This window comes from Protopterus annectens, chromosome 2.part1 (genome assembly GCF_019279795.1).
Source record: "Protopterus annectens isolate FY-2018-M chromosome 2.part1, PAN1.0, whole genome shotgun sequence".
In the NCBI taxonomy this organism is placed as follows: domain Eukaryota; kingdom Metazoa; phylum Chordata; order Ceratodontiformes; family Protopteridae; genus Protopterus; species Protopterus annectens.
In genome coordinates this window covers 1698503537-1698528763 of record NC_056729.1, presented here as the reverse complement: position 1 = coordinate 1698528763, position 25227 = coordinate 1698503537, and the positions used below count along the sequence as shown (strand labels likewise).

The 25227-nt window shown below is 42.9% G+C and overlaps 1 protein-coding gene across 2 annotated transcripts in view; it reads right to left on the bottom strand.

The window, feature by feature from the left end:
• The window catches only part of UBE4B (ubiquitination factor E4B), a 2592778-nt gene that overhangs the window by 972983 nt on the left and 1594568 nt on the right, over window positions 1-25227 (bottom strand). For both annotated transcript variants that reach the window (XM_044063145.1, XM_044063144.1), the window contains one exon: window positions 8270-8369. In XM_044063145.1, coding sequence (XP_043919080.1) covers window positions 8270-8369 — 100 coding nt within the window. The remainder of the gene's footprint in view (window positions 1-8269; window positions 8370-25227) is intronic.

The following is a 25227-nucleotide window of genomic DNA, read 5'->3' as shown; positions in this document are numbered from 1 at the left end:
CCGTTTCGGCCATCGGTTCTGAAATGGCCGACAGGGGCTGCAAAAGCGCCTCACTGACGACGGCCGAACCTGAAGCTGGCTCCGCTTGTACGCTATCGTCAGATTTGAACCTCGGAGGCCTGTCTTTATCCTTGCGACGTTTGTGAACTCCGGTAGCTGGAACCGTATCCGACGACATTTTGTAGTTAAAGCGCCTACTGAAGTAATGAAAAGCAAAATCGTACCTTCGTTTAATTGTACGTTGATTGAATCTAGCACAAAACCGACAACTAGCTATGTCATGGTCAGTGCCTAAGCAAGGAATACAGTAAGAATGAAAATCCTTATGAGGTATTTGCTTCCCACATGAAATACAATTATTAACTTTTTCTGACATTGGACTGGAGCAAGAAAAAGTTTCCCCAACGGGGTACTTAGCTTTGAGTGGAGAAGAAAGTCTTCGGACTGAAGTTTATCAGAAAAAATCGTCAGGAGTCAGCCGACCGGCACTTGCGAACTGCTATCACCGCACGGCAAGAAAGACTGGAGAAGATGGCGTCGGCTGTTAGCTTTGTACTCCTGGCGCTCTGACGTCAGGGAGCATGGTTGAACAGCCGACGCCGGACCCAGACTTTGGGATTCTGGCCGACCGAGGACTGCCTGCCGGCAGGGGAGAACCCTACAGTCATGACTGCAACAGTGAAACACGATGAACATCATTATTCTAGATGCCAGCAAGTATAGAAAACACTGGGAAATTATCTAAGTTCTGCATATACTATGATCAATATGCTTTTACATTTCTCACCCCAGCAGCTAAAGCTTACAGCATTATATTAACTTGCTTCTGTCCAGCCTTTTCTACCTTGTTACTGTGTAATGCCTAGATTTCCCAGCAACTAAGAAAAAGTACTTACTTGTTTTAGTATCGTTTAACATATACAGCAGACACAGATAACATGACCCCACTTTATTATTTAAAATTACACTGACTGCACAATATACAACACTGTTTTACAACATAACATGCAATCTACATCATTAAATTTGCATAAAAATATTAGTAAGAACAAACGTTCTTTACTTAACAGTTACTTCTTCAATTCCTTCAGTGTGCTTTTAAACATTAATGACTTAAAGTGGGGTATATACTTTACAGTCCAACCACCAGCTTAAAAGTTGACAAAATTCCATTCTTTCTTCAACCACTTGCTGCAAAGCTGCATTTCACATGTGCATTCTTATATTTAATAGGACTGGTGCTATATAGTTTCCCATTTATTCACTGGTTTCACAATGTTGCTGATCATCTTTTTGACCCTCTCCATCTATCAAAACCAGTCTCTGGCTCAAGTCCAAAGTATTCCATGTTCTTCTTCTAGTCAGCTACTATGTGTCTTTCACTCAAGCATTTTCCTATGGAACAATGGAAAAGGTTTCATTGGCAAAGTCTCTGTATGCTTTGTGTTACTGTCAGAAGAATAAGAAGTAGTCTCTCCTTTTGCTTGCTCGCTCAGTCCTTGTTAGCTAAACTTTTTCATTTTCCCCTTAGCTAGTTCAGCACCCAAAAACATCTTTGATGGAAAAAATATTTTGAAAAAAGCTGAAAACAGTAGCCTGAATTTCACACTTGCCTCTCCGCATTCCCTGTTTGGTGAGATAAACTTTATTCACTGTATTTCAGGCAAAAGAGAAGCATCATTTTCCATAACACTCAGCTGTCTTCAATTTGCAAAACTTTGTTTTCCTTCTGATACATTTCTGTCAGGAGCAAATTTTTATATGGGTATGACTACATCTTTACTAGTATAGGTCTTAGCTGCTTTCTTATGGCAAGATTTGGTACATTAACTGACCAGAACAATAAAATCGGTGGTAGAATGAAGTGTCCTCTTGTCAAAAACCAGCTGTACAATTCCCAAACAAAAGACAGAGGACACATACATGACTGAGCGTATATAAAATAATTATTTAATAATAATCTATAGCACTTTCACGCCAAGATTCTTTTATATGCTCAGTCATGTATGTGCCCTCTGTCTTTTGTTTTGGAAAGATTTGGAACATAAATTCAAAGTGCCCCCTTAACTAATCCTGCTGTGGAACACCAGTCCAGTTGCGTACCTGTACTTTCAGAAAATTAATGCAGTCTGCTCCTTTCATTTTCTCTGGTAAAGCAGGCAATCGCATGATTTCCCTGCATACTCTGTCAAGGTCTGCATTTTTTTGAAGCAGAACTTCTTGAGAAGCGTCATTTCCAGCCAGAATTTTTTTCATTTCAGCTTAGATTTTTGCAGTTTTTACCAATTCATCTCAATAGCTAGTTAAAACTTCACCTTTTCCATCCTTCTTTTTATTTGACTACATATTCCTTCAGTGCGTCACTTATTTAAAAAAAAAAAAAAAAAACTCAGAGTATATCTGGTTTATTTTTTTCCTCTAAATTACTGGAAGTCATCTCCTGTAACAAACTAAAACTTTAACTGATTTTTACCAAACATCTACAATACTCTTTACAGCCAGAACTGTTTTTTTCATCTTTTCTGATTATTCTCTCTTACTTTCAATCTTTCTTCTTTGCTGGCATCCGGGCAGTGTAATTACTAGCCAGTAACTGAATTTACCCCATAACACATGTCTAACTGCCTTTTTTTTCCACAATTTCAGTTTGCACCAGAAGAGCTCTAATCTTGCTGTTGAATAATATTTAGTTTTGATGATAAAGTTTGATGTATTTATCTTTTAAATAATTGTGTAGCTTTTGTAATGTAATTGTATGGTTCTGCTTTTTATTGCACATTTGCATCTCTTGACAATATAACAAGTGTTTATATATAGTTCTTATGTAAGATACAGGCTCTAGATCACTCTGTACTCTTATTAAGAGCAAAAAAACATGACTCAAGCTGGTATTCATTGCTTACAATGGTTCTGTGAAATCTTCACTCCTCTGTCCCTGCCACATGTACCTCATGACATCCCTACCACCTGTCCCCTACCTTGTAACTCTAAAGAGCAGGTCATAAATGCCCTCTCCAAGGCCAAAATCACAGCATCTATGGGACCTGCTAACATCCTTGGCTGTATCCTACATGGGCTCCAACAAAAATTAGCAACACCACTGGGCACTCTTTTCAATCATAGTCTAAGCACCAGCTTCATCCTAGCCGAATAGAAAATGGCCTTTATCCCCTTGCACAAAGGTGGTGCTTCCACTGACCCCAGGAACTACAGACCTATTAGCCTGACTAGCCTCATCTGCAAGGTCATGGAGTGAATCATTGTGGACCTTATCAACAAAGATATAGGTAATCTCCAAACACTTGACCCTACTCAGTCAAAGGTAGATCATGCCTGTTAAACCTGGTGGACTTTTCTGAGACAGTCACCAAGACCCTGGATGACGGGGAAATCTGTGCATACAGCTACCTAGACTTAGCCAAGGCATTTGACACTATACCCACTAAGGTGTCACTGACAAACTCACCCAGCCAGGTATCAAGCCTTACACTGTAGGTGGGTTGCCAGCTGGCTCACTGATAGAACCCATACAGTCAAAATAGGGGACTCCACCTCCAACAGCAGACCCGCAACCAGTGGTGTTCCACAGAGATCAGTCCTGGGACCTCTACTGTTCAGAATCTATTTCTCCGAAGTACAAGCAAAAACTAAAGGTCTGTGGCTGATAAAGTTTGCTGATGACTGCAAACTGGGAGTGGTTATAGAATCTCCGAGGTACAAGACGGACTTACGCAAACAAATGACTGGTGCCAAAGTCACAGCTTTAAACTCGATGCAAAAAATATATATTATCATCCCTTTTGATAAGGGTGATGTTCTTGCTAACTACCACATCAATAGCAACACCCTATGTATGCACTTAGTGGTGTGAGACCTGGGCACACAGGTAGACAGCAACCTTACCTTAGATCACCATATCTCCACAGTGTTAAGAAGGCCATTCTGTATTGCTCATCTCATAAGTAAGGACATTGCCTCCAGAAAAAAAGAAGTTATAACCTCCCTGTACTTTTTCATCATCAGGCCAATAATTGAGTACAACACCCCTTTGATACGTACCTTTCCAACCACCTGCAGCAATTGGAGACCACAAAGGTTACTCTCAGGAAAATTCAAGGTTTTCAGCATCTTTTCTATGCAGATCGGCTGAAATCACGGTCACCTTATTCTGTTTCATACATACTACTCAGAGACAATCTCTGCCTTGCATATAGGGCGATCTCTAATCCTGCTTTATTGGAAATGCTGCATATCTGCAACTCAAAATGGCACACGGGTTACTCGCTCTAAAGACCTTAACCTGCTATGTGACATTAACAGAACCTGCTGAAGTGACAGATTTGTCTCCCAGAGGTTACCACTCCTTTGGAATATACTCTGACTTCATGTCAAACAGAGCACCTCATCAGCCTTCTTCAAACTCAATCTGGATGATTGGATGGGTAACCGTAAATTCACCCCGGGAGTACCACCAGTGTCTCTCTTGGACAGGGGCAATAGGTGCTGATCTTGGAAACATGGGTAACTTGGCTAGGCTTGTATAGGCCCTAGGGCCATTAGCCTGGTAACTTCCTATGATCCTATGATAAACAAAGGTTGCTAAAATAAAACAAATGACACTCTGACAGTAGTGAAAGCACTCATCATATCTTAACACCAACTGTTTAAATAACTACCACTTTCAATTCTATTTTATTTTTTAATAAGAATTCATAGTTCTCTATGACATGGATCTTGCATAAGTTGTTTTGTCAATGGTCTATACTAATAATTCAAATATTGATGTCAATAGCAATTTTACCTGTACAATTAGCCTTCCTTTTTTGTGTTTATATATTATTAGACAGAGAAAGGCAGAGGCATATCTGGGAAAGATGGGTCTAGGAAAGCTGTTGAACAACCAAATATCAACATTATTGTGTTGAAACACCCAACAACGACATGTTCTGCACATGCTCCAGGGTTCACGCCAGAGTGAAATAAACCAAATGCAAGTGTTTTTGCAGGGAGCAAGTCGCTCTGCACTCCCCTCCCACTAATTTTATATAGTAACTCTGAGATTGCACAATCCATGGGGAAAGGGAATATTCCCCTAGCTGGAGACTGTCGACCTTGTACACTTGTGAATCATCTGTTTAAGCTGACCAAATGGTGTCGACCAAACAGAAGTCATAGCTGGTTGTTCACCCAGATGACCTAAACATACATACATACATATATACTTTTATACACATGTATACACACGCAAGCACATTCGCTTAGCTTGCCACTGATAACTGTGTTTATTTACAACCTATTTAATTTTGTTGACTAAAGTAAACCTTTTTTAAGGCCTGCCCACTGGTTACACACAAACAACAGAAAGCACATTTAAGGTAGTGGACAATAAATTAAATGTACAGAACAATGACGACAAAAAAATTTACAAAACACACAACTCCTGTTTTCTAGCTACCAGCACAGCAGAATAAACATTCAGTTCAAGGTTTGAAGTATACTGTACGATAACGCAATATCTTGAGATATTATTCTATGCTTGTACAAAAGAAATGAAAATATTCTGCTTCTTACCGAGGTCTGTTACTATATTACCTACAAAATTCGTGCAGCTTTTTCCCCTAGTTATCCAATGAAAATGAGCTCTGGGATACAGGTGGACTCCCAGGGGTGTATTTTCTGTTCCCCATCCAGTTATGCAGGTTACATTTAAAAAGGGTTAATGAAGTACTTTGCATGATGCAGAGTGGGAGTGTATTCCACAGAAGGGGGGGGGGGGGTTTCAGGATATAAATCTGTCCCACCAACAAGTCCTATTGATGTCACAGACCAGGTTGAGGTTGCGTGTGCGGGTTACTTGAGTGGAGCTTGACTTACGGATATGCAGCAGTCCCATCAAGGTGGGGTCTGAGATTGCTTTGTATGCCAGAGGTCACCTCTGACGAGTCTGTAGGAGACTGAGTAGAGGGACAGGGCTTTTAGCCTATCTGTGTAGGGTAGATGTTTGAGGCCCTGGATTCTCCTGGTGAGGACCTCTGTGGTCTCTCCAGCTGCTGCATGTGTTTTGTAAGGTACATGCCGAAAGGAGCACTGTACTCTAACGGGTCCCATAAGGGAAGAATACAGGGATGTTATGACCACCTTGTCCCTGGATGAGATACCCTTACTAATGAGGTAAGCCATGTAGAAAACTTTCTGTACAAAGGAGGCAATATGATGGTCAACGGTCAGTTTTCTATAAACCTGGGTGACCAAGTCCTTCACGACTGATTGCATGCTTTGGACCTTGTTATTAACGTGATAATTTGTGGGGAAATCATTCTCCCCAAAGGTGATGATGCATTTTTTGGCATTCAGTTTGAGGCCATGACTCTGGCACCAGTCATTTGCTTGGGTGAGACCCTCTTGGAGGATGTCCACATCACTAGGGGAATTGATGACAACCCCCATCTTGCAATCATATGCAAACTTGGTCAGCCATAGCCCAGTGGTTTTGGCCTGCACCTCAGAAAAGTATATCCCAAACAACAAAGGCCCCCAAGACCAATCCCTGGGGGTACACCGCTTGATGGTTTCAAATGGCTTCCCCTATTTTGACTAAGTGGGTTCTGTCAGTGAGCCAGTTTGCTACCCATCTGGTAACTTCCGGATTGATGCCTAGTTGAGAGAGTTTATCTATTATACCAGAGTGGGGAATAGTATCGACGGCACTGTCTTCCCCTTGTCCATGGCTTCGGTGAATGTCTCAAAGAAGTCTACCAAATTTAACAGGTATGACCTCCTCTTGACAAAACCAAACTCTGTGGGATCTAGTGTTTGGAGGTTGCCAATGTCCTTGTTAATGAGGTCCTTGATAACCCGCTCCATGGCCTTGCAGATCAGACTAGTTAGGCTGATGGGTCTATAATTTCCTGGATCGGTGGACGCTCCATCTTTGTGCAAAGAGATGACAGTGGCTGTACTCGACTTGGCTGGGACGAAGCCACTACTCAGGCTTTGGTTGAATAGAGTGCCTAATGATGCTGCAATTTCCTGCCTGAGATCATGTAGGATGCAGCCTGGGATGTTATCAGGTTCCATGGAGGCTGTATTTTTTGCCTTTGAGAGGGCAGTGATGATTTGGTCCCTAGAGATAAGGGAAGGGGGAGGCAGGTGCTGGGGATGTCCTGATTTACTGATGGGGAGGACAGAGGGGTGAAGTTTTCACTGAACCGGTCTACCAGCAGGTTAGCTATTTCTACAGTGTGTGTTGATCACCATTTCTGAGAAGATCTGGGTGCTTCCCTTGAGATTGTGGACATATGTGAAGAAAACCTTGTGACTGTCTTTAGTAGATATATCCAGTTTGGACTCGAAGTTTGCTTTGGAGGATTTCACTAGTGCTCATATTTGCTTCTTCAGGCTAAGGAGAGATTGCTTCCAATTAGGCACCTGCTCCTTCTTGCTCCTGGACAGCAATTTTTTACTTTTATTGCAGATGTCCACCAGACAGTTTACTCTTCCTTGAGGAGGAGGATTTTGTCCTGTTGGGTATTCCTGATTCCATGCCGCTATATAAATGCTCGTACGGTACTTTGGTGCTTGAAAAACACTAGCACAGAGCTGAATATCTATTATTATTACTTACTCTTCTCTAATTGGACAACTTTGCTGTAAGGAAAAGCATGAAAAAACTTGCTTCCGATTTTAAGAGTCTTGTTAAAATTCTTACAGCTAAGACAATTATCTACTATGTGAGAAACTCCTAAACAAAATATGTCTCGAGAATGAATGCCTTAAGTTCTCATTTACATGAGAACTAACTAACAGACATCTGAAAGAGAACCCATTTCATACGAAATTTATGATTAGTAGGGTTCTTAGTAAAATTTTTGAAAATATTACTAACGTATAAAGGAACATAAACTGAATATCTATTTGCCAAAGAGAAAAAGTTACATTTGACCTATGTACTTACCATGGTACAGCAGTGTGACCAACAGTTGTGTATTAAGTTTTAAGGGAAACTCACTCCAGACAAAATCTGCAAAACGCATGGGACCAGCATTAGCCCAAGTAAGGGTATTACTAAACAAAACAGGCCAGATCTGACTCTACTTCTTTGCTGCACTGAAACTAGCTGGCTGAATCTGTCCTTCACATAATCAGCTGCTACATAAACCCATCTCACAGCTAGGATCACTTTATGTCATCAATGGTACATATGTAAACACTCTCTCACCTCTATATACTGCTACTAAAAGTTCAGACACAATTCTGATATATTACCCACCTTGAGCTGTGTTTTACAACGTTTTAGCATTTCTCTATGTCGAGCTGCTAGAGGGGAATCCTTCCATTGACTTTCACTATTTTTCAGGTCCTCCACTGTCCTGCATTAGTCAACGAAGAAAACAAAATACTGTTTGTGACTGGTCACAGTCATTTACTTTGTACTTGCTTCTCACTAAATGACAATATATTTATTTCTAAATAAGTCTGTGTTGCAACAGTGATCTGTGCAGAACCCAGTAAACTACAGAACACCACTTAAGTGGATGTACAAAACAGATACAGCACCTGCACATAAAAGGCGACACTGTGTTGTAAAAAAAAGTAACGTTAGACATATAATACAAAATACAGCAAATGGAACAGTTATTAAGTCTTGCATGTAGTTAAATTATGCAAATGATAGTAAAACAGCATAAGAGACAAAGTACAGTTGTGTATCTACCATAAATGGAGATGTTGCAGTCATTACTCTAGGGTTATCCTGCTGGCAGGCTACCCTCAGTCGGCCAGAATTCCAAAGTCTAGGTCCGGCGTCGGCTGCTGTTGCCTCTTCCCTGATGTCAGCGCCAGGGGTATAAAAGATGCAGCTGACGCCATTTTCTTCAGTTTTTCTTGCCCCAGATGTCAGGTGCCCCCAAATTGGTAGGCTGATAAAAAATATGCCAATAAAAATGCATGCACAAAAATAACATTTCCTTCATCTACAAGCAAATACACCAAATAGGTTGTATAGGATAGAGAAGTGCAGATAAATCCCAGCAAAGAAAAAGGGGGATGGTGGGTGGGTAACCTGGACTGCAACAGTGAATACACTCAAACATCTACATTTATGGCAGGTACACAACTGTACTATGTTCATCATGTTTCACTGTTGCAGTCATTACTCTTGGGTTGAATCCCAAAGCTGAGGATGGGTGGCTGGGCTAAATAGGATTAGGAGAGGCTATGAGGCCCTGCAGAACTGCAGTGGCAAAACCTGCTCTGGACTTAGAGTAAAGAGGTAAGTGGTAGTGCTTTGTGAAGGTGTGCACTGAACTCCAAGTTGCAACCTCTAAGATATCTTTGGTTGGTACTCCTCTGAGGAAGGCTGCTGAAGTGGCTGCTGCTCTGGTGGAATGAGGCCTAATGCCCTTAGGCACTGATTGGCCATGTTGAAAATAGCAGAAACAGATGCAATGACCTATCCATTTAGAAATAGTCTGTTTTGAGATAGCCTTTCCTTGTGATCCTGCAGCATATGACACTAAAATTTGCTCTTTCTGAAAGCTTTAGTTCTGTCCAAGTAGAAGCGTAACTGCCTGTGTATGTCCGAAGAATGCAGAATTTTCTCACCCTTGTTCTGTGGATTTGGATAAAAGGTAAGCAAGTGAATGGTTTGGTTGAGGGCCACACTGGACACCACCTTAGGCATACATGTAGGGTTTGTCCTCAGAGAAACCCTGTCTGGATGAAAAATGATGAAAGGTTCCACAGCCATAAGTGCTTGTAACTCCGAGACTCACCTTGCAGAGGTTATTGCTAGGAGCAGAGCTGTTTTCCAGGATAAGAATTTTATATCTGCTGTTGATGTTGGCTCGAAAGGAGCCAGTGAGAGTTTTTCCAAAACATAATTGAGGTCCCAGGCCGGAATTGGTGCTCTCCTTGGAGGCCTAATGTTTTTGGCCCCTCTAAGGTACTGCCTTATTAAAGGATGAGAAAAGATAGGTGGTTCCGTATTGTAATGGGCTGAAATGGCAGAGGCATGAACCTTAATTGATGAGAAAGAAAGGCCTTTGTTCAGCATCTCAGTTAGGTATTGTAAAATCTGAGGGATATTTGGTACACCCGTGTCAATGCCTTGTTCCTGGTTCCAAGCACAGAATCGCTTCCATTTTTCTGCATAAGATTTTCTGGTACTGGGCCTCCTGGCCTCCAAGATAACATCCATAACAGCTTTTGAAAGAGGAGTGTTCTGAATGGCTACATTATCCGCCATGCTGCCAGATTTAAGGTCCTGAGTTGGCTGTGCGGGATCTGATTGTTTTGTTGGGTCAGCAAGTGAGAAGTCTGAGGCAATATCCATGCTGGACCTTGAGACAAGCTCTTTAGGATTGGGTACCAGTGCTGGCGTGGCCAAGTGTGGTGCAATCAGTATCATTTTTGGCTTCTCTTGTCTGACCTTTAGGAGTACCCTGGGAAGGAGAGGCAGTGGAGGAAAGGCATATACTGTTAGATTTTTCCAGCTGAAGGATAGGGCGTCCACTTTTCATGCTTGCTTGTGATAAATCCTTGTGCAAAATCTCTGCAATTGGCAGTTGTGAGGGGAGGCAAATAGATCTATGTCTGGGCATCCCCATTTCCTTATTATCATGCTGAAGACTTGTGGATCCAGTTTCCATTCGTGGGGATCCATGAGGTTTCTGCTTAGTATGTCTGCCAGAGTATTTGTTTTTCCTGGCAGGAATTGTGCTTGCAGGTGAACTTGAAAAGCCAATGTTGTGTCCCATAAGGTCATTGCTTGTCTGCAGAGGGGGGTAGGAATGTGTACCTCCATGCTTGTTTATGTAACACATGACCGTAGTGTTGTCTGTCTTTATCAGTAACTGTCCTGGATGAAGCAGGTCCTTGAAAGCTGTCAGGGCATATTGAACAGCTAGCATCTCTTTTTGATTGATGTGAAGATGCATCAGGTTTGCAGGCCATGTGCCCTGAATGCATTTTCCTGCCACATGGGCCCCCCAGGCATAATCTGATGCATCCATTGTCAGTGTCTATCTGGCTGTGGGTAAACTGAATGGCAGACCCTTGTTGTGGTGACAGGCTTCTGCCCACCATCAAAACTCCTGTTGCAGGCAGGGAATCAGTGCAATTACTGTCTCCAGGCTATGGCAATGCTGAGTCCAAACACTTTTTAGATACCATTGTAGTTTCCTCATATGCAGTCTGGCATATGGAATTAGTAGAAAGCAGGATGCCATGAAATCCAAGGCCTGCAGGATTTTCCTTGCAGATAAGTGGGTTTTTGTTGCCAATTTCTTGAAGTAGTCAGTTGCTTTTGTTTGTCTGGCATGAGATAAGCCATCTGGGCAGTTGTATTTAAGCTTGCACCCAGGAATATTATCTCTTGAGAGGGCACTAGTTTTGATTTCTTTTCGTTTACTGTGTACCCTAGGCCAGTTAGTAATCTTTTTACTGTCTGCATGGATTTTGCTTTATCCTCCATTTTTTTCAACACCTCTTCTGCTTTAGTACCAAACAAAGTGTCATGCTGTAATGGTGCATCTAATAATTTTGCTTTAACATGATCAGACAGATTCTGTTCCTTTAACCAAGCATGCCTTCTAATCACAGAACCTGTAACTGCGGCCCTGCAAGAGGCCTCCAGTGAATCATAACCACATTGCAAAGTATGCTTTCCCACTTGTTCAGCTGCATGCAATAAATCCTGCAATTCCTTGTTCTCTGAACATTCAGTATTTGTCAACAATTTCTGTTTAAGCAGTGACATTAAATATTGCTGACATTTAAGCATATGAAACTGACAATTTAAAGCCCTTACAGCCAAGGTTAGCAGAAGTGTAGACTTTTTTCCCCCATCTGTCTAGAGCCCTAGAATCCCTATCAGAGGGGACAGGTTTTTTTGCAGTGGAAGCTTTAACCCCTTTGGGACCCTGAGACATAGTTTCTGGGTCAGCAGCGAGGTTTTTGTATAGGAATTTATGAGAATCCGGGACCCTGTAGTATCTGTCTGGCTTAGCAGGTGCAGGGGGTAAAGAGTCAGGGGACAGGCTGGACTCTGAAAATACATCATCTACAATGTCTAGAACAGGTGGAATAGCAAGGGGTATGTGCTGAGGAAGTAGCAGAAAGTCTCTGAGCCTTTTCTTAGATTCAGAATAATCTTGGCTCTCCCAGTGGAAATGCTCCCTCATGGTATGCAGGGTTTCCCCAAAAGAATAATCTTCAAGAGGAGAGGCTGAAGGAATGGACTTTTCAGCATCAGAATCCTCATAGGGAAGCATGGGGTAATCCTGTTCAGAAGAGGAATTAGAGGAAATAGAAACCTGATCAGAAGAATCATACTCTGTCTCTTGCCTAGGCCTCTTATCAGGAGGAGGATGGGAGCCCCTGATCAAGGTAATTAGATCTTCGGCCATTTTGAGCATCTGTTTTTTAGGCATGGAAGTCTGAGTAGGAGAATGCTGTACTTGTTTCTTTGTCTTTAGAGCTGCTTTAGTCTTTGGCTTTGAAGCTGAAGTTGGCTTAATATATAGTTGTGTAGGTCTGAAGGCACCCTCAGAAGCCGATGCCTGCTCAGCAGCTCCGGACCCATCTGAGGAAATGATTTCCGAGTGTCCAATACCTTGAGTATCCAGAGGCCCAGTCGGCTCCACGTGGGAGTTGGAAGCGGCCTGTGGCTCTGGGGTACCGGGCGCCAGGGGCTGCAAAAGCGCCTCACTGAGAACCGGTGACTGGCCTAGCAGAGGCCTCATCGTTGGTTTTGGACCTCGGATGCCTATCCTTTTCCTCGTCCTTGCGTTTTTTGTAAACTCCGGTTATCGGCTGGTCTGACGGCATTATATAATAAAATCTTCGGCCAAAGTAATGAAATGCAAAATCGGACCGACGCTTGATAGTGCGCTGGTTAAATCTAGCACAAAACTGACAACTAATAACGTTGTGATCAGGGCCTAGGCAAGGAATACAGTAAGAGTGAAAATCCTTATGAGGTATTTGCTTCCCACAAGAAATACAATTGTTAACTTTTTCTGACATCGGACTGGAGCAAGAAAAAAGTTTCCCCAACAGGGTACTTAGCTTTAATGAAGGCTTCAGTTCTGAAATTCAGGTTTGAAAATCTCAGGAGTCGGCCGACCGGCACTTGCGAACTGCTTTTGCTTCGGGCACCGCGCGGCAAGAAAGACTGAAGAAAATGGTGTCGGCTGCATCTTTTATAACCCTGGCGCACTGACGTCAGGGAAGAGGCGACAGCAACCAACGCCGGACCTAGACTTTGGAATTCTGGCCGACTGAGGGTAGCCTGCCAGCAGGATAACCCTAGAGTAATGACTGCAACTGTGAAAGACGATGAACATCTACAGAGTACAGGTAAAGTGATATATCTAGAAGAATTTCAAGTAGTTTATTCAGTTAAGCAGATGAATGGTTCCATTCATCTACTTAACTGAATAAACTACTTGAAACTTCAACAAGGTGTCCTTATTCCCCCCACAGGGACGGTACGAGGGAGTCATGGTCTCTCAGATCTGCTAGCTAAAGTGACTATCTGGACTAATCCTTTGCACTCTGTTTCTTGTTAGCCCTGTCACCTTCTGGGCCACAGGTGGGACACCGAACCAGACTAGAGCTTTCTGGATTACCTGTTCTCACAGTATAGTAGTGGTCTGGGAAGAGTTCAAAGGTCACAGGAAAAAAAAATATTAAGTTTTCATGCCTATTATGCTACTATCATACACTTAACCACACATTTTAAGTTTATTAGTAAGTCAGTCCAGTGAAACAAATGTTGGAGAAAAACATCAAGAGTAAATCATTCCCCTAAAATATCAAAATAGCAGCATGATGTAAAATAAAATAAATGTAGGAAAGCAGCAGTTACCACTAAAAAAAATGATTAAATCCATGTTCACACTTTTTCAAATTGGTTTAGTGATACAATTCAAACATAAAGCAGTCAAAATTCAGATCATCACAGCTCTAATGAAATGAAACTACTTAATGTACAATGTGTGTACCAACTACACAAAAAGGATTAAGCATTTTACCCATAAAAAAATTACTCTTGATAATTTACACATATTTATTGTTTCTCTATCCCATGGAACACCATTCTGTTTCCTTAAGCAAGTAACTCCCTATAAAGGATAGTTGTGTAAAATTTTACCATAACCATAGATGTCGTTCCCTTCCATGCTGCAGTATTTACAACATGAGGGACTCCCCGGTTAGACGACTAGAACGTCCGGACAGTATACCAAAGACTTAAGATACTGCTAGGAACATGCAATGTTGCACACAGAAAACAGCAGACTTTGGCAATTACCATCCTCACAACTGAATGCCCAAGTCAAAACACCAGTCCAAGGTTTAGGCAAGCAGGAAATATCCAAAGAGGAGCATGAACAAAGGGGGAAGGAGGGCGGGAATACTGTAACATGGAAGAGAAGTACATCTATGGTTATGGTAGATTTTACACAACTATTCTATGTCCTTCTATTCCCAAGTTGCAGTATTCATAAAGTACAGTTGTGTACACTTAACATAAATGTAGATGTTCGAGTGTATTCACTGTTGCAGTCATCACATTTGGGTTATCTGCTTGCAGTAGCCCTCAGTCAGCCTGATTATCAAAGTCTTGGATCCTGCGTCGGTTGCTGTCTCATCTTTATTGACGGCAGGTAGTCGGGGGGTATAAAGCATGCAGCCAATGCCATTACATCAGTTTTTCTTGCCCCAGATGTCAGGTGCCCCCATAATGGGAAGCAATTATATACAAGGTTACACCTCCAACAAAAAGCAAATACACCAAAAAGCTTAAAGCATAGTAAATCAGACTGCAACAGTGAATACACTCGAACATCTACATTTATGTTAAGTGTACACAACTGTACTATGTTTTTCATGTTTCACTGTTGCAGTCATCACATTTGGGTAGATTCCCAAAGCTAAGGATGGGAGGAGGAATTTAGATTGCATTAGGACCAGCTATAAGGCCCGGCAAGACTGCAGTGGCAAAGCCAGCTCTGGATTCAGAGAAAATTGAAAAGAGAAATCCTCCAGGGGGAAGCAGAGGGAATAGATTCCTCTGCATCAGAATCCTCATATATAGATGAGGGTAAATCCTGGTCATCAGAGGAAACAGAAATTTCAGAATCCTGGTCAGAAGTATCATAAGCAAATTCAGTCCTAGGTTTCTTAGAGGGGATAGGTTGGCTTCCCCTGATTAAAGTAACAAGGTCTTCAGACATTCTTATCATTTGTTTTTTAGGCATAGAGGCCTGACCATGCGGTCTGGGCATTGGTTTCCTAGGCATGGTTCGAGTTTTAGGCCTTGAAGAAGAAGAGGATGGTGTCGGTTTAATATGCAAGTCAGTAGGCCTGCAAAAGTACAGTTGTGTACACTTACCATAAATGTAGATGTTCGACTGTATTCACTGTTGCAGTCATTACATTTGGGTAATCCTGCTGGCAGATTGCCCTCAGTCGGCCTGAATTCCAAAGTCCTGGGTCCTGCGTCGGCTGCTGTCGCCCTTTCCCTGACGTCAGGTCATCAGGGGTATGAAAGAAGCAGCCAACGCCATTTTCTTTAGTTTTTCTTGCCCCAGATGTCAGGTGCCCACTAAAAGGGTAGGCAATATATATATATATATATATATATATATATATATATATATATATATATATATATATATAATTACATGCACCAATATAAACTTTACCTTCATCTACAATCAAATACACCACATAGGTTGTATAAAACAGAGAAGGAAAAATAGGTTCCATCAGAATAAAAGGGGGATGGCGGGTGGGTAACCTGGACTGCAACAGTGAATACACTCGAACATCTACATTTATGGTAAGTGTACACAACTTACTATGTTCTTCGTGTTTCACTGTTGCAGTCATTACATTTGGGTAGATTCTCAAAGCTATGGTTGGGAGGCTGGAGCTAAACCGCATTATGAGCGGCTAAGAGTCCCTGCAGAATTGCAGTGGCGAAGCCTGCCCTGGATTTAGAGTAGAGTGGCAGATGATAGTGCTTTTTAAAGGTGTGCAATGAACTCCAAGTAGCTGCCTCTAAAGTGTCCTTGGTTGGTACTCCCCTGAGAAAGGCTGCTGAAGTGGCTGCAGCTCTGGTGGAATGTGGCCTAATGCCCTTAGGCACTGGCTTGCCATGTTGTAAGTAGCATAAACAAATGCAGTGGGCTATCCATTTTGAAATAGTCTGCTTTGAGATAGACTTTCCTTGTGATCCTGCAGCATATGCCACTAGTAATTGCTCTGTCTTTCTGAAAACTTTGGTTCTGTCCAAGTAGTATCTAAGCTGTCTGTGTACATCCAACGAATGCGGAATTCTTTCCCCCTTGTTCTGTGGATTTGGATAAAAAGTTGGCAGATGAATGGTTTGGTTAAGAGCCACACTGGACACCACTTTAGGCATAAATGTTGGATTTGTCCTCAGGGAGACCCTGTCCGGATAAAAAATTATAAAAGGTTCCACAGCCATGAGTGCCTGTAGTTCTGAAACTCATCTTGCAGAAGTTACTGCTAGGAGCAGAGCTGTTTTCCACGATAAAAACTTTATATCGGCAGTAGCAGCTGGCCCAAAAGGAGGCAGGGTGAGTTTTTCCAAGACATAGTTGAGGTCCCATGCAGGCATTGGTGATCTCCTTGGAGGCCTTAAATTTTTAGCTCATCTGAGGTACTGTTTTAATAAGGGATGAGAAAAGATTGGTGGCTCTGTATTGTAATGAGCTGAAATGGCAGAGGCATGAATTTTAATAGATGAGAAAGATAGGCCTCTGTCCAGCTTCTCAGTTAAGTTTTTTAAAATCTGAGGAATATTTGGCACAGCTGTATCCGTTCCTTGTGCCTGGTTCCAAGCACAGAATCTCTTCCATTTCCCAGCATAAGATTTTCTAGTACTAGGCCTTCTGGCTTCCAAAATGACATCCATCACAGCTTTGCTGAGAGGTGTGTTTTGTATGACTACATTATCCGCCATGCTGCCAGGTTTAAAGTCCTGAGCTGGCTGTGCAAGATCTGATTGTTTTGCTGGGACAGTAGATGTGGTACTTGAGGAAGGGTCCAAGCTGGGCATTGAGACAAGCTCCTTAATATTGGGTACCAGTGCTGGCAGGGCCAGTCTGGTGCAATCAGTATCATCTTTGGCTTCTCTTGTCTGACCTTTAGGAGTACATTGGGGAGGAGAGGCAGAGTGGGAAAGGCATATACTGATAGGTTTTTCCAGCTGAAGGATAGGGCGTCCACTTTCCATGCTTGTCTGTGATAAATCCTAGGGCGTCCACTTTCCATGCTTGTCTGTGATAAATCCTTGTGCAGAATCTCTTTAGTTGGTAGTTGTGAGGGGAGGCAAATAGATCTATGTCTGGGCATCCCCATTTCCTTGTTATCATGCTGAAGACTTGTGGATCCAGCTGCCACTTGTGGGGATCCATGAGGTTTCTGCTTAGTTCGTCTGCCAGAGTATTTTGGTAAGTCAATGCTGTGCCCCACAAAGTCATGGCTAGTCTGCAAAGGGGGTAAGAATGTGTGCCCCCCCCCTGCTTGTTTATATACCACATGACTGTGGTGTTGTCTGTCTTTATCAGTAGTTGCCCTGGTTGAAGTAGGTCCTTGAAGGCTGTCAGGGCATTTTGAACAGCTAGCATCTCTTTTTGATTGATATGTAGATGCATTTGGTTTGAGGACCATGTTCCCTGAATGCATTTTCCTGCCATGTCTTGCATATGGAATTAGTAGGATGCAGGATGCCATGAAGCCCAAAGCCTGCAGAATTTTTCTTGCAGATAATTGGGCCTTTGTTGCTAACATGTTGAAGTAGGTAGTCAGTTGTCTTTGTCTGGCGTGAGATAAGCCATCTGGGCCAGTTGTATTTAAGCTTGCAAACATGAATATTATCTCTTGAGAGGGTACGAGTTTTGATTTCTTTTAGTTGACTGTGTACCCTAGGCATGTTAGAAGTTTTTTCAGAAACGCCAGATGCTGTAGAAGGATGTCCTTGTTCTCTGCTTGAATTAGACAGTCGTCCAAGTAAGGATATATTTGTATTCCTCTTTCTCTGCAGAATGCAATTACTGGTGCCAGGCACTTTGTAAAGACCCTGGGCGCAGTAGATAAGCCAAAGGGCAGTGCAGAGAATTGGTAATGCATTGAGCCAGCCTTGAATCTGAGGTATCTTCTGCATATTTGTCTGACTGGGACATGCAGGTATGCCTCTTTTAGGTCTAAAGTTACAAGCCAAGCATTCTTGCCCAGCATGGGCAGTAGCTGCTGTAAAGTCAACATTTTGAATTTTGGTATATCCAGGAATGTATTCAGAATCGATAGGTCCAGTATTGGCCTCGAGGCCTTGTCCTTTCTGGGTACCAAGAACAGTCTTGAGTAAACTCCTTGTCCCTGCTCTTGCTCTGGCACTTGTTGAATGGCCCTCATGTCCATGAGGGATGAGACTTGTTTTTGTGCCTCTGCCCATTGATTTTTTGGCAGATCTGGCCAGCCGTTTGCCTTTGGCAGGGTATGGAAATGGAACTTGTAGCATTGTGACACGATATTTAGAATCCACTTGTCCTGGGGTTATAATGTGCCAGTTTTGAGAAAAAAGTGCTAATTTCCCCCCTAAAGGTGCTGCCAGGAAATAACTGCTTGGTTCAGGCAGGGGGAAGTCATTGGGACCGTTTCCTGTAAGGTTGTGATTTGTCTTCTCCATTTTTGGAGGTAGAAGCACCCCACTGCTTTGACCTGTATGAACCTTGCACATGGGATCTGCCTTTAGGGCATCTGGGTCTGCCCCTTTGAGGTCTGTCTGACACAGGAAAGGACCAATTCTTTGTTGGCCAGTGTCTACTAAACCTAGGTGGCTGTACTTGTAAGAAATCTTTGACCGTTTGCATAGATTTAGCCTTGTCCTCCATTTTCTTTAAAACCTCCTCTGCCTTAACACCAAACAAAGAATCATGCTGTAAAGGTGCATCCAATAATTTAACTTTAACATGATCAGGCAGATTTTGTTCTTTTAACCAAGCATGCCTTCTAATTACAGAAAGTACAGTTTTGTACCTACCATAAATGTAGATGTTCGAGTGGTTATACTGCTGCAGTCATCACACTCGGGTTATCCTGTCGTCAGGCGGTCCCACAGTTGGCCGAATCCCAAAGTCTTGGTCCGGCGTCGGTTGTCGTCGCCTCTTCCCTGACGTCAGTGTGACAGGGGTATAAAAGAGACAGCCAACGCCATTTTCTTCAGTTTTTCTTGCCCCAGATGTCAGGTGCCCCTAAGTAGGAAGGCAATACAATAGCTATGCAACAATACCTTAGTAGATAAGCAATAGAACTAGCTGTTAGCAAATACACCATATAGACATGCATCCAAAAGATTGAAGTACATGGAGTTGTAACTAACACCCTGGTATGTAGAGGGGATGGAGGGAGGGTAACCTGGACTGCAGCAGTATAACCACTCGAACATCTACATTTATGGTAGGTACAAAACTGTACTATGTTCATCGTGCTATACTGCTGCAGTCATCACACTTGGGTAGAATCCCAAAGCTATGGAAGGGTGGCTGGTACTAAACTGGGTTAGGTGATGCTAGGATGCCCTGCAGAACTGCAGTGGCAAAACCAGCCCTGGTTTTTGAGTATAATGGAAGGTTGTAGTGCTTGGTAAAGGTGTGCACTGAACTCCAAGTAGCTGCCTCCAGAATGTCTTTGGTTGGAACCCCTCTGAGAAAGGCTGCTGAGGTTGCAGTAGCCCTGGTAGAATGGGATCTGATATTGACAGGCACTGCCTTCCCATGGTGCGAGTAGCAAAGGTGGATACAATGTGCTATCCATTTGGAGATGGTCTGTTTTGAAATAGCCTTTCCTTGTGAACCTGCAGCATATGATACAAAGAGTTGGTCAGTTTTTCTGAAGATCTTTGTCTTATCTAAATAGTAACGTAGCTGTCTGTGAATGTCCAAAGAGTGAAGGAGCCTTTCTCCTTTATTCTGTGGGTTAGGATAAAAGGTGGGTAAATGAATGGTCTGATTCAAAGCCACACTGGATGCTACCTTGGGCATGAAGGTAGGGTTAGTTCGTAAAGAGACTCTGTCCTGAAGGAAAATGATGAAAGGTTCCACTGCCATAAGTGCTTGTAGTTCCGAGACCCTGCGTGCTGAGGTAATAGCCAGTAACAAGGCTCTTTTCCAAGACAAGTATTGTAGTTCTGCTGAGAATGCTGGTTCGAAAGGAGGTAGTGTTAACTTTTCTAAAACGAAGTTCATGTCCCAAGTTGGTGTTGGTGGTTTTCTGGGGGGTCTTATAGTCTTAGCCCCTCTGAGAAACTGTCTAAGTAAAGGGTGTGAGAAAATTGGGGGATCCGTATTATATTGAGCTGAAATGGCTGAAGCATGGATCTTAATGGAGGAGAAGGAAAGGCCTTTGTGTAACATCTCAGTTAGGTATTGCAGTATGTGAGGAATGTTTGGAATCCAAGGATTTTGACCTTTAGCCTGGTGCCATGCACAAATTTTTTTCCATTTGTCTGAGTAAGTCTTCCTGGTGCTGGGCCTCCTGGCCTCCATAATTACATTCAGGACGTCCTTTGAGATAAGTGTTGATTCATAATTTAAGGAATTCTCCAGGCAGCTAAATTTAAAGTTCTGAGCTGGCTGTGACGGGTTTGATAGTTTTTCTGAGTCAACAGTAGTGGGAATTGAGGCAAGATCCATGGAGGGCTGAGAGTCAAGTTCCTTAGCAATGGGTACCAGTGCTGGCGTGGCCAGTCCGGAGCAATGAGGATCATTTGTGGGCTCTCTGATCTGACCTTCAGTAATACCTTGGTCAATAGAGGTAGTGGAGGGAAGGCATAGACTGTCAGTGTTGTCCAGCTGAATGATAGAGCGTCCACTTTCCAGGCTAGGGAGTGATAAGTCCTTGTGCAGAATTTTTGTAATTGGCAATTGTTGGGGGATGCAAATAGATCTATGTCTCGACATCCCCATCTTTGAGTTATCATTGAAAATACTTGTGGGTGTAGTCTCCACTCGTGGGGGGTCTGCCATGTTTCTGCTTAATTCGTCTGCCAATATGTTTTCCTTTCCTGGCAGGAATTGTGCTTGTAGTTGTACTTGGTAGGTCAAAGCTGTGTTCCATAAGGTCATAGCCTGTCTGCATAAAGGGTAGGAATGTGTTCCTCCCTGTTTGTTTATGTACCACATAATTGTGGTGTTGTCTGTCCTTATTAGAAGTTGTCATGGATGCAAGAGGTCCTTGAAGGCTGTCAGGGCATTTTGCACAGCTAGCATCTCGTTTTGGTTGATGTGAAGATGCATTTGTTTTGCAGACCATTTGCCCTGTATGCACTGTCCTGCCATGTGCGCTCCCCAGGCGTAGTCTGAAGAATCTGTTGTCATGGTTTGGTTTGCTGGAGGTAAGACGAAAGGAAGACCCTTGTTTGTTTGACATGCTTGAGCCAACCACAGGAACTCTTTTTGAAGGCAGGGAAAGACAGGTATATTTGTTTCGAGGCTGTGCCTGTGTTGAGACCATACACTTTTCAGGTACCATTGTAATTTTCTCATATGCAGCTTTGCATATGGGATTAGTTGAATGCATGATGCCATGAAGCCCAATGCCTGCAGGATTTTCCTTGCAGTGAGCTGGGTAAATGTTGCTATGTTTTTGAAGTATTGAGTCAATTGCTTTTGTTTGTCTGGCGTGAGGTAAGCCATCTGGGCCATTGTATTTAAGCTGGCACCCAGGAATATTATTTGTTGCGAGGGTATTAGTTTTGACTTCTTTTTGTTTACTGTGTACCCTAGGCAACTGAGCAGCTGTGTTACAAAAGCCAGATGCTGTAATAGAATGTCCTTGCTGTCCGCTTGGATCAGGCAGTCGTCCAGCTATGTGTAAATTTGTATTCCTCGTTGTCTGCAATATGCAATTACTGATGCCAGGCATTTCGTAAATACTATGGGCGCAGTAGATAAGCCAAAGGGCAGTGCAGAGAATTGATAATGCGTTGTACCTGCCAAAAATCTGAGGTATCTTCTGCAATCTTGTCTGATAGGGACATGCAGGTATGCCTCTTTGAGGTCCAACGTTACCAGCCAAGAGTCCTTGCCCAAGCTACCCTGGATACCACTTTTGGCATAAAGGACAGGTTGGTTCGTAAGGAAATTCTGTCCTGATGGAAGATGATGAAAGGCTGCACAGCCATGAGAGCTTGTAGTTCTGATACCCTACGAGCTGAGGTAATAGCCAGAAGGAAAGCTGTTTTCCAGGACAAATATTGCAAATCTGATGAGGCAGCTGGCTCAAAAGGAGGCAAAGTCAGTTTTTCTAGAATGAAATTGAGATCCCAAGCAGGTATTGGTTGTTTCCTTGGGGGTTTTAGATTCTTAGCCCCTCTGAGGAACTGTCAAGAGGGGGTGAGAGAATAAGGGTGGATCAGTGTTGTATTCTGCAGAAATGGCTGAGGCATGGATTTTGATGGAGGAGAAAGAAAGTCCACTGCTTAGCAGCTCATCTAGATACTGTAATATTTGAGGTAAATTCAGTTTTCCAGGATCCTGGCCCTTTTTCTCATTCCAGACACAAAACCACTTCCATTTTGCGGAGTAAGCTTTTCTGGTAGACAGCCTTCTGGCCTCCAAAATGACATCCTGCACCTCCTTGGTAGGGTCTGTTGTGATGCTAAGGAATCTTCCATGCGGCTAGATTGAGTGTTTTTAGCTGACTGTGAAGAGTTTTGAAGCTGTGCTGAGTCAGAAGAAGAGGCATTAGAGGCAGGGTCCATGGTGGGGAATGCATCAGGCTCCTCAGGAGTGGGTACCAGTGTTGTCTTGGCCAGTCTGGAGCAATGAGAATCATCTTCGGTCTGTCTGCTCTGGTTTTTAATAGTACTTTGGGCAGCAGAGGAAGAGGTGGGAAGGCATAAACTGTCATTGATGTCCAACTGAAAGAGAGCGTCCACTCTCCAGGCCTTTGGGTGAAAAATCCTTGAGCAGAATTTTGTCAATTGGTGATTTTCGTGGGAAGCAAAGAGATCTATGTCTGGCCTTCCCCATGCTTGAATTATCTCTGTAAAAACTTGAGGATGCAACTTCCATTCGTGTGGATCTGTCATATTTCTGCTTAGGTTGTCTGCCAGCGTGTTTTCCTTGCCTGGCAAGTACTGTGCTTGTAGTTCGATTTGTAAGTCCATGACCATGTTCCAAAGTGACATGGCCAGTCTGCATAGGGAGTAAGAATGGGTTCCTCCCTGTTTGTCTATGTACCACATTACTGTGGTGTTGTCCGTCCTTATCAATAGTTGACCTGGTTGCAGGAGGTCTTTGAAAGCTATAATAGCATTTATTACTGCTAGCATTTCCTTTTGATTGATGTGTAGGTGCTTTTCTTTTTGGGACCATTTGCCCTAAATGCACCGATCTGTCATGTGCGCCCCCCAGGCGTAGTACGAGGCGTCTGTTGTGATGACTTGCTTTGCTTGAGGCTTGCTGAATGGGAGACCTGTGTTTGCTTGGCATGCTTGAGCCCACCACAGAAATTCCTTTTGAAGACATGGAATTAGTGGTATTATTGTTTCCAGGCTGTGGCTGTGTTGAGACCATAGGTTTTTCAGGTACCATTGAAGTTTCCTCATATGCAGCTTTGCACATGGGATTAGTAAGATGCAAGATGCCATGAATCCCAGAACCTGCAGGATTTTCCTTGCAGTCAGCCTGGTGCAATTTGCTAGTGTTCTGAAGTATTGAGTTAGTTACCCCTGCTTCTCTGGCGTGAGGTAGGCCATCTGGGTGTTTGTGTCCAAGTTGGCACCCAGGAAAATTATTTTCCGAGAGGGTATTAACCTTGATTTCTTTTTGTTGACTGTGTATCCCAGAGAATTCAACAACATTATTACATAAGCCAGATGTTCCAGTAAAATGTGCTTGCTGTCCGCTTGAATCAGGCAGTCGTCCAAACAGAGGTATATTTGTATCCCTTGAAGTCTGCAGTAGGCAATTACTGATGCCAGGCATTTCATGAATACTCTGAGTGCAGTAGATAAGCCAAAGGGCAATGCAGAGAATTGATAATGGGTTAAACCTGCAAGAAATCTGAGGTATCTTCTGCAATTTTGTCTGATTGGGACATGCAGGAATGCCTCCTTGAGGTCCAATGTTACCAGCCAAGACTCCTTGCCCAGCATGGGAAGAAGCTGCTGTAGAGTGAGCATCTTGAATTTTGGTACGAGTAGAAATGTGTTTAGGATGGATAGGTCCAAAATAGGTCTCCAATCTTTTCCCTTCCTTGGTACCAGGAATAGTCTGGAATAAAAACCTTGACCTTGTTAGATGTAGGTACCTCTTGAATAGCTTTCATGTCTATGAGATCTGAAATTAGTCTTTGTGCCTCTGCCCTTTGATTGAGTTGCAGGTTTGGCATGCCTCTCATTTTTGGAAGGGTGTGAAAATGGAATCTGTAGCCTCTCTTTATAATGTCCAGGATCCATTTGTCTTTTGTGACAATATGCCAATTTTTTGAAAATAATGCCAGTTTTCCGCCTAATGGTGCTGCCATTTGAGTCTTGCTTGGCATGCAAAGGGGAAAGTCATTGGGCTTGCTTTCTGAATGGTTGTGAGTTATCCTCACCACCTCTTTGTGTAGGAGCTTGCCACTGTCTGCCTCTAAACGATCCTTGGGATTGCCCTCTGCCCCTCGGGTGCCTGTATCTACCTCTTTGGGGTCTGTCCGTGGCTGGAAAGGGCCAATTTTTGGAAGGCCAATTTCTACTGAAACGTGGGGGTTGTACCTGTAGAAAGTCTTTCACTGTTTGCATTGATTTAGCCTTTTCCTCCATTTTCCTTAATACCTCCTCAGCATTAGCACCAAATAATACATCCTTTTGTAGAGGGGCATCTAGTAATTTGGCTTTGACATGATCTGGTAAGGTTTGTTCCTTGAGCCAGGCATGCCTACGTATGACTGATCCTGTAACAGCAGCTCTACATGAGGCCTCTAGAGCATCAAAACCACATTGTAGGGTATGTTTACCCACTTGTTCTGCACTATGCATCAAATCCTGCAACTCCTTCAAGTCTGGTTGTTCAAGTTGTGACATTTTACTTTTCAATTGTGATAACAAAAACTGTTGGTACTTTAGCATATGGAACTGACAGTTTAATGCCCTCATGGTTAAGGTGGCCGAGGTATATACCTTTTTTCCCCACCTTTCTAAGGATC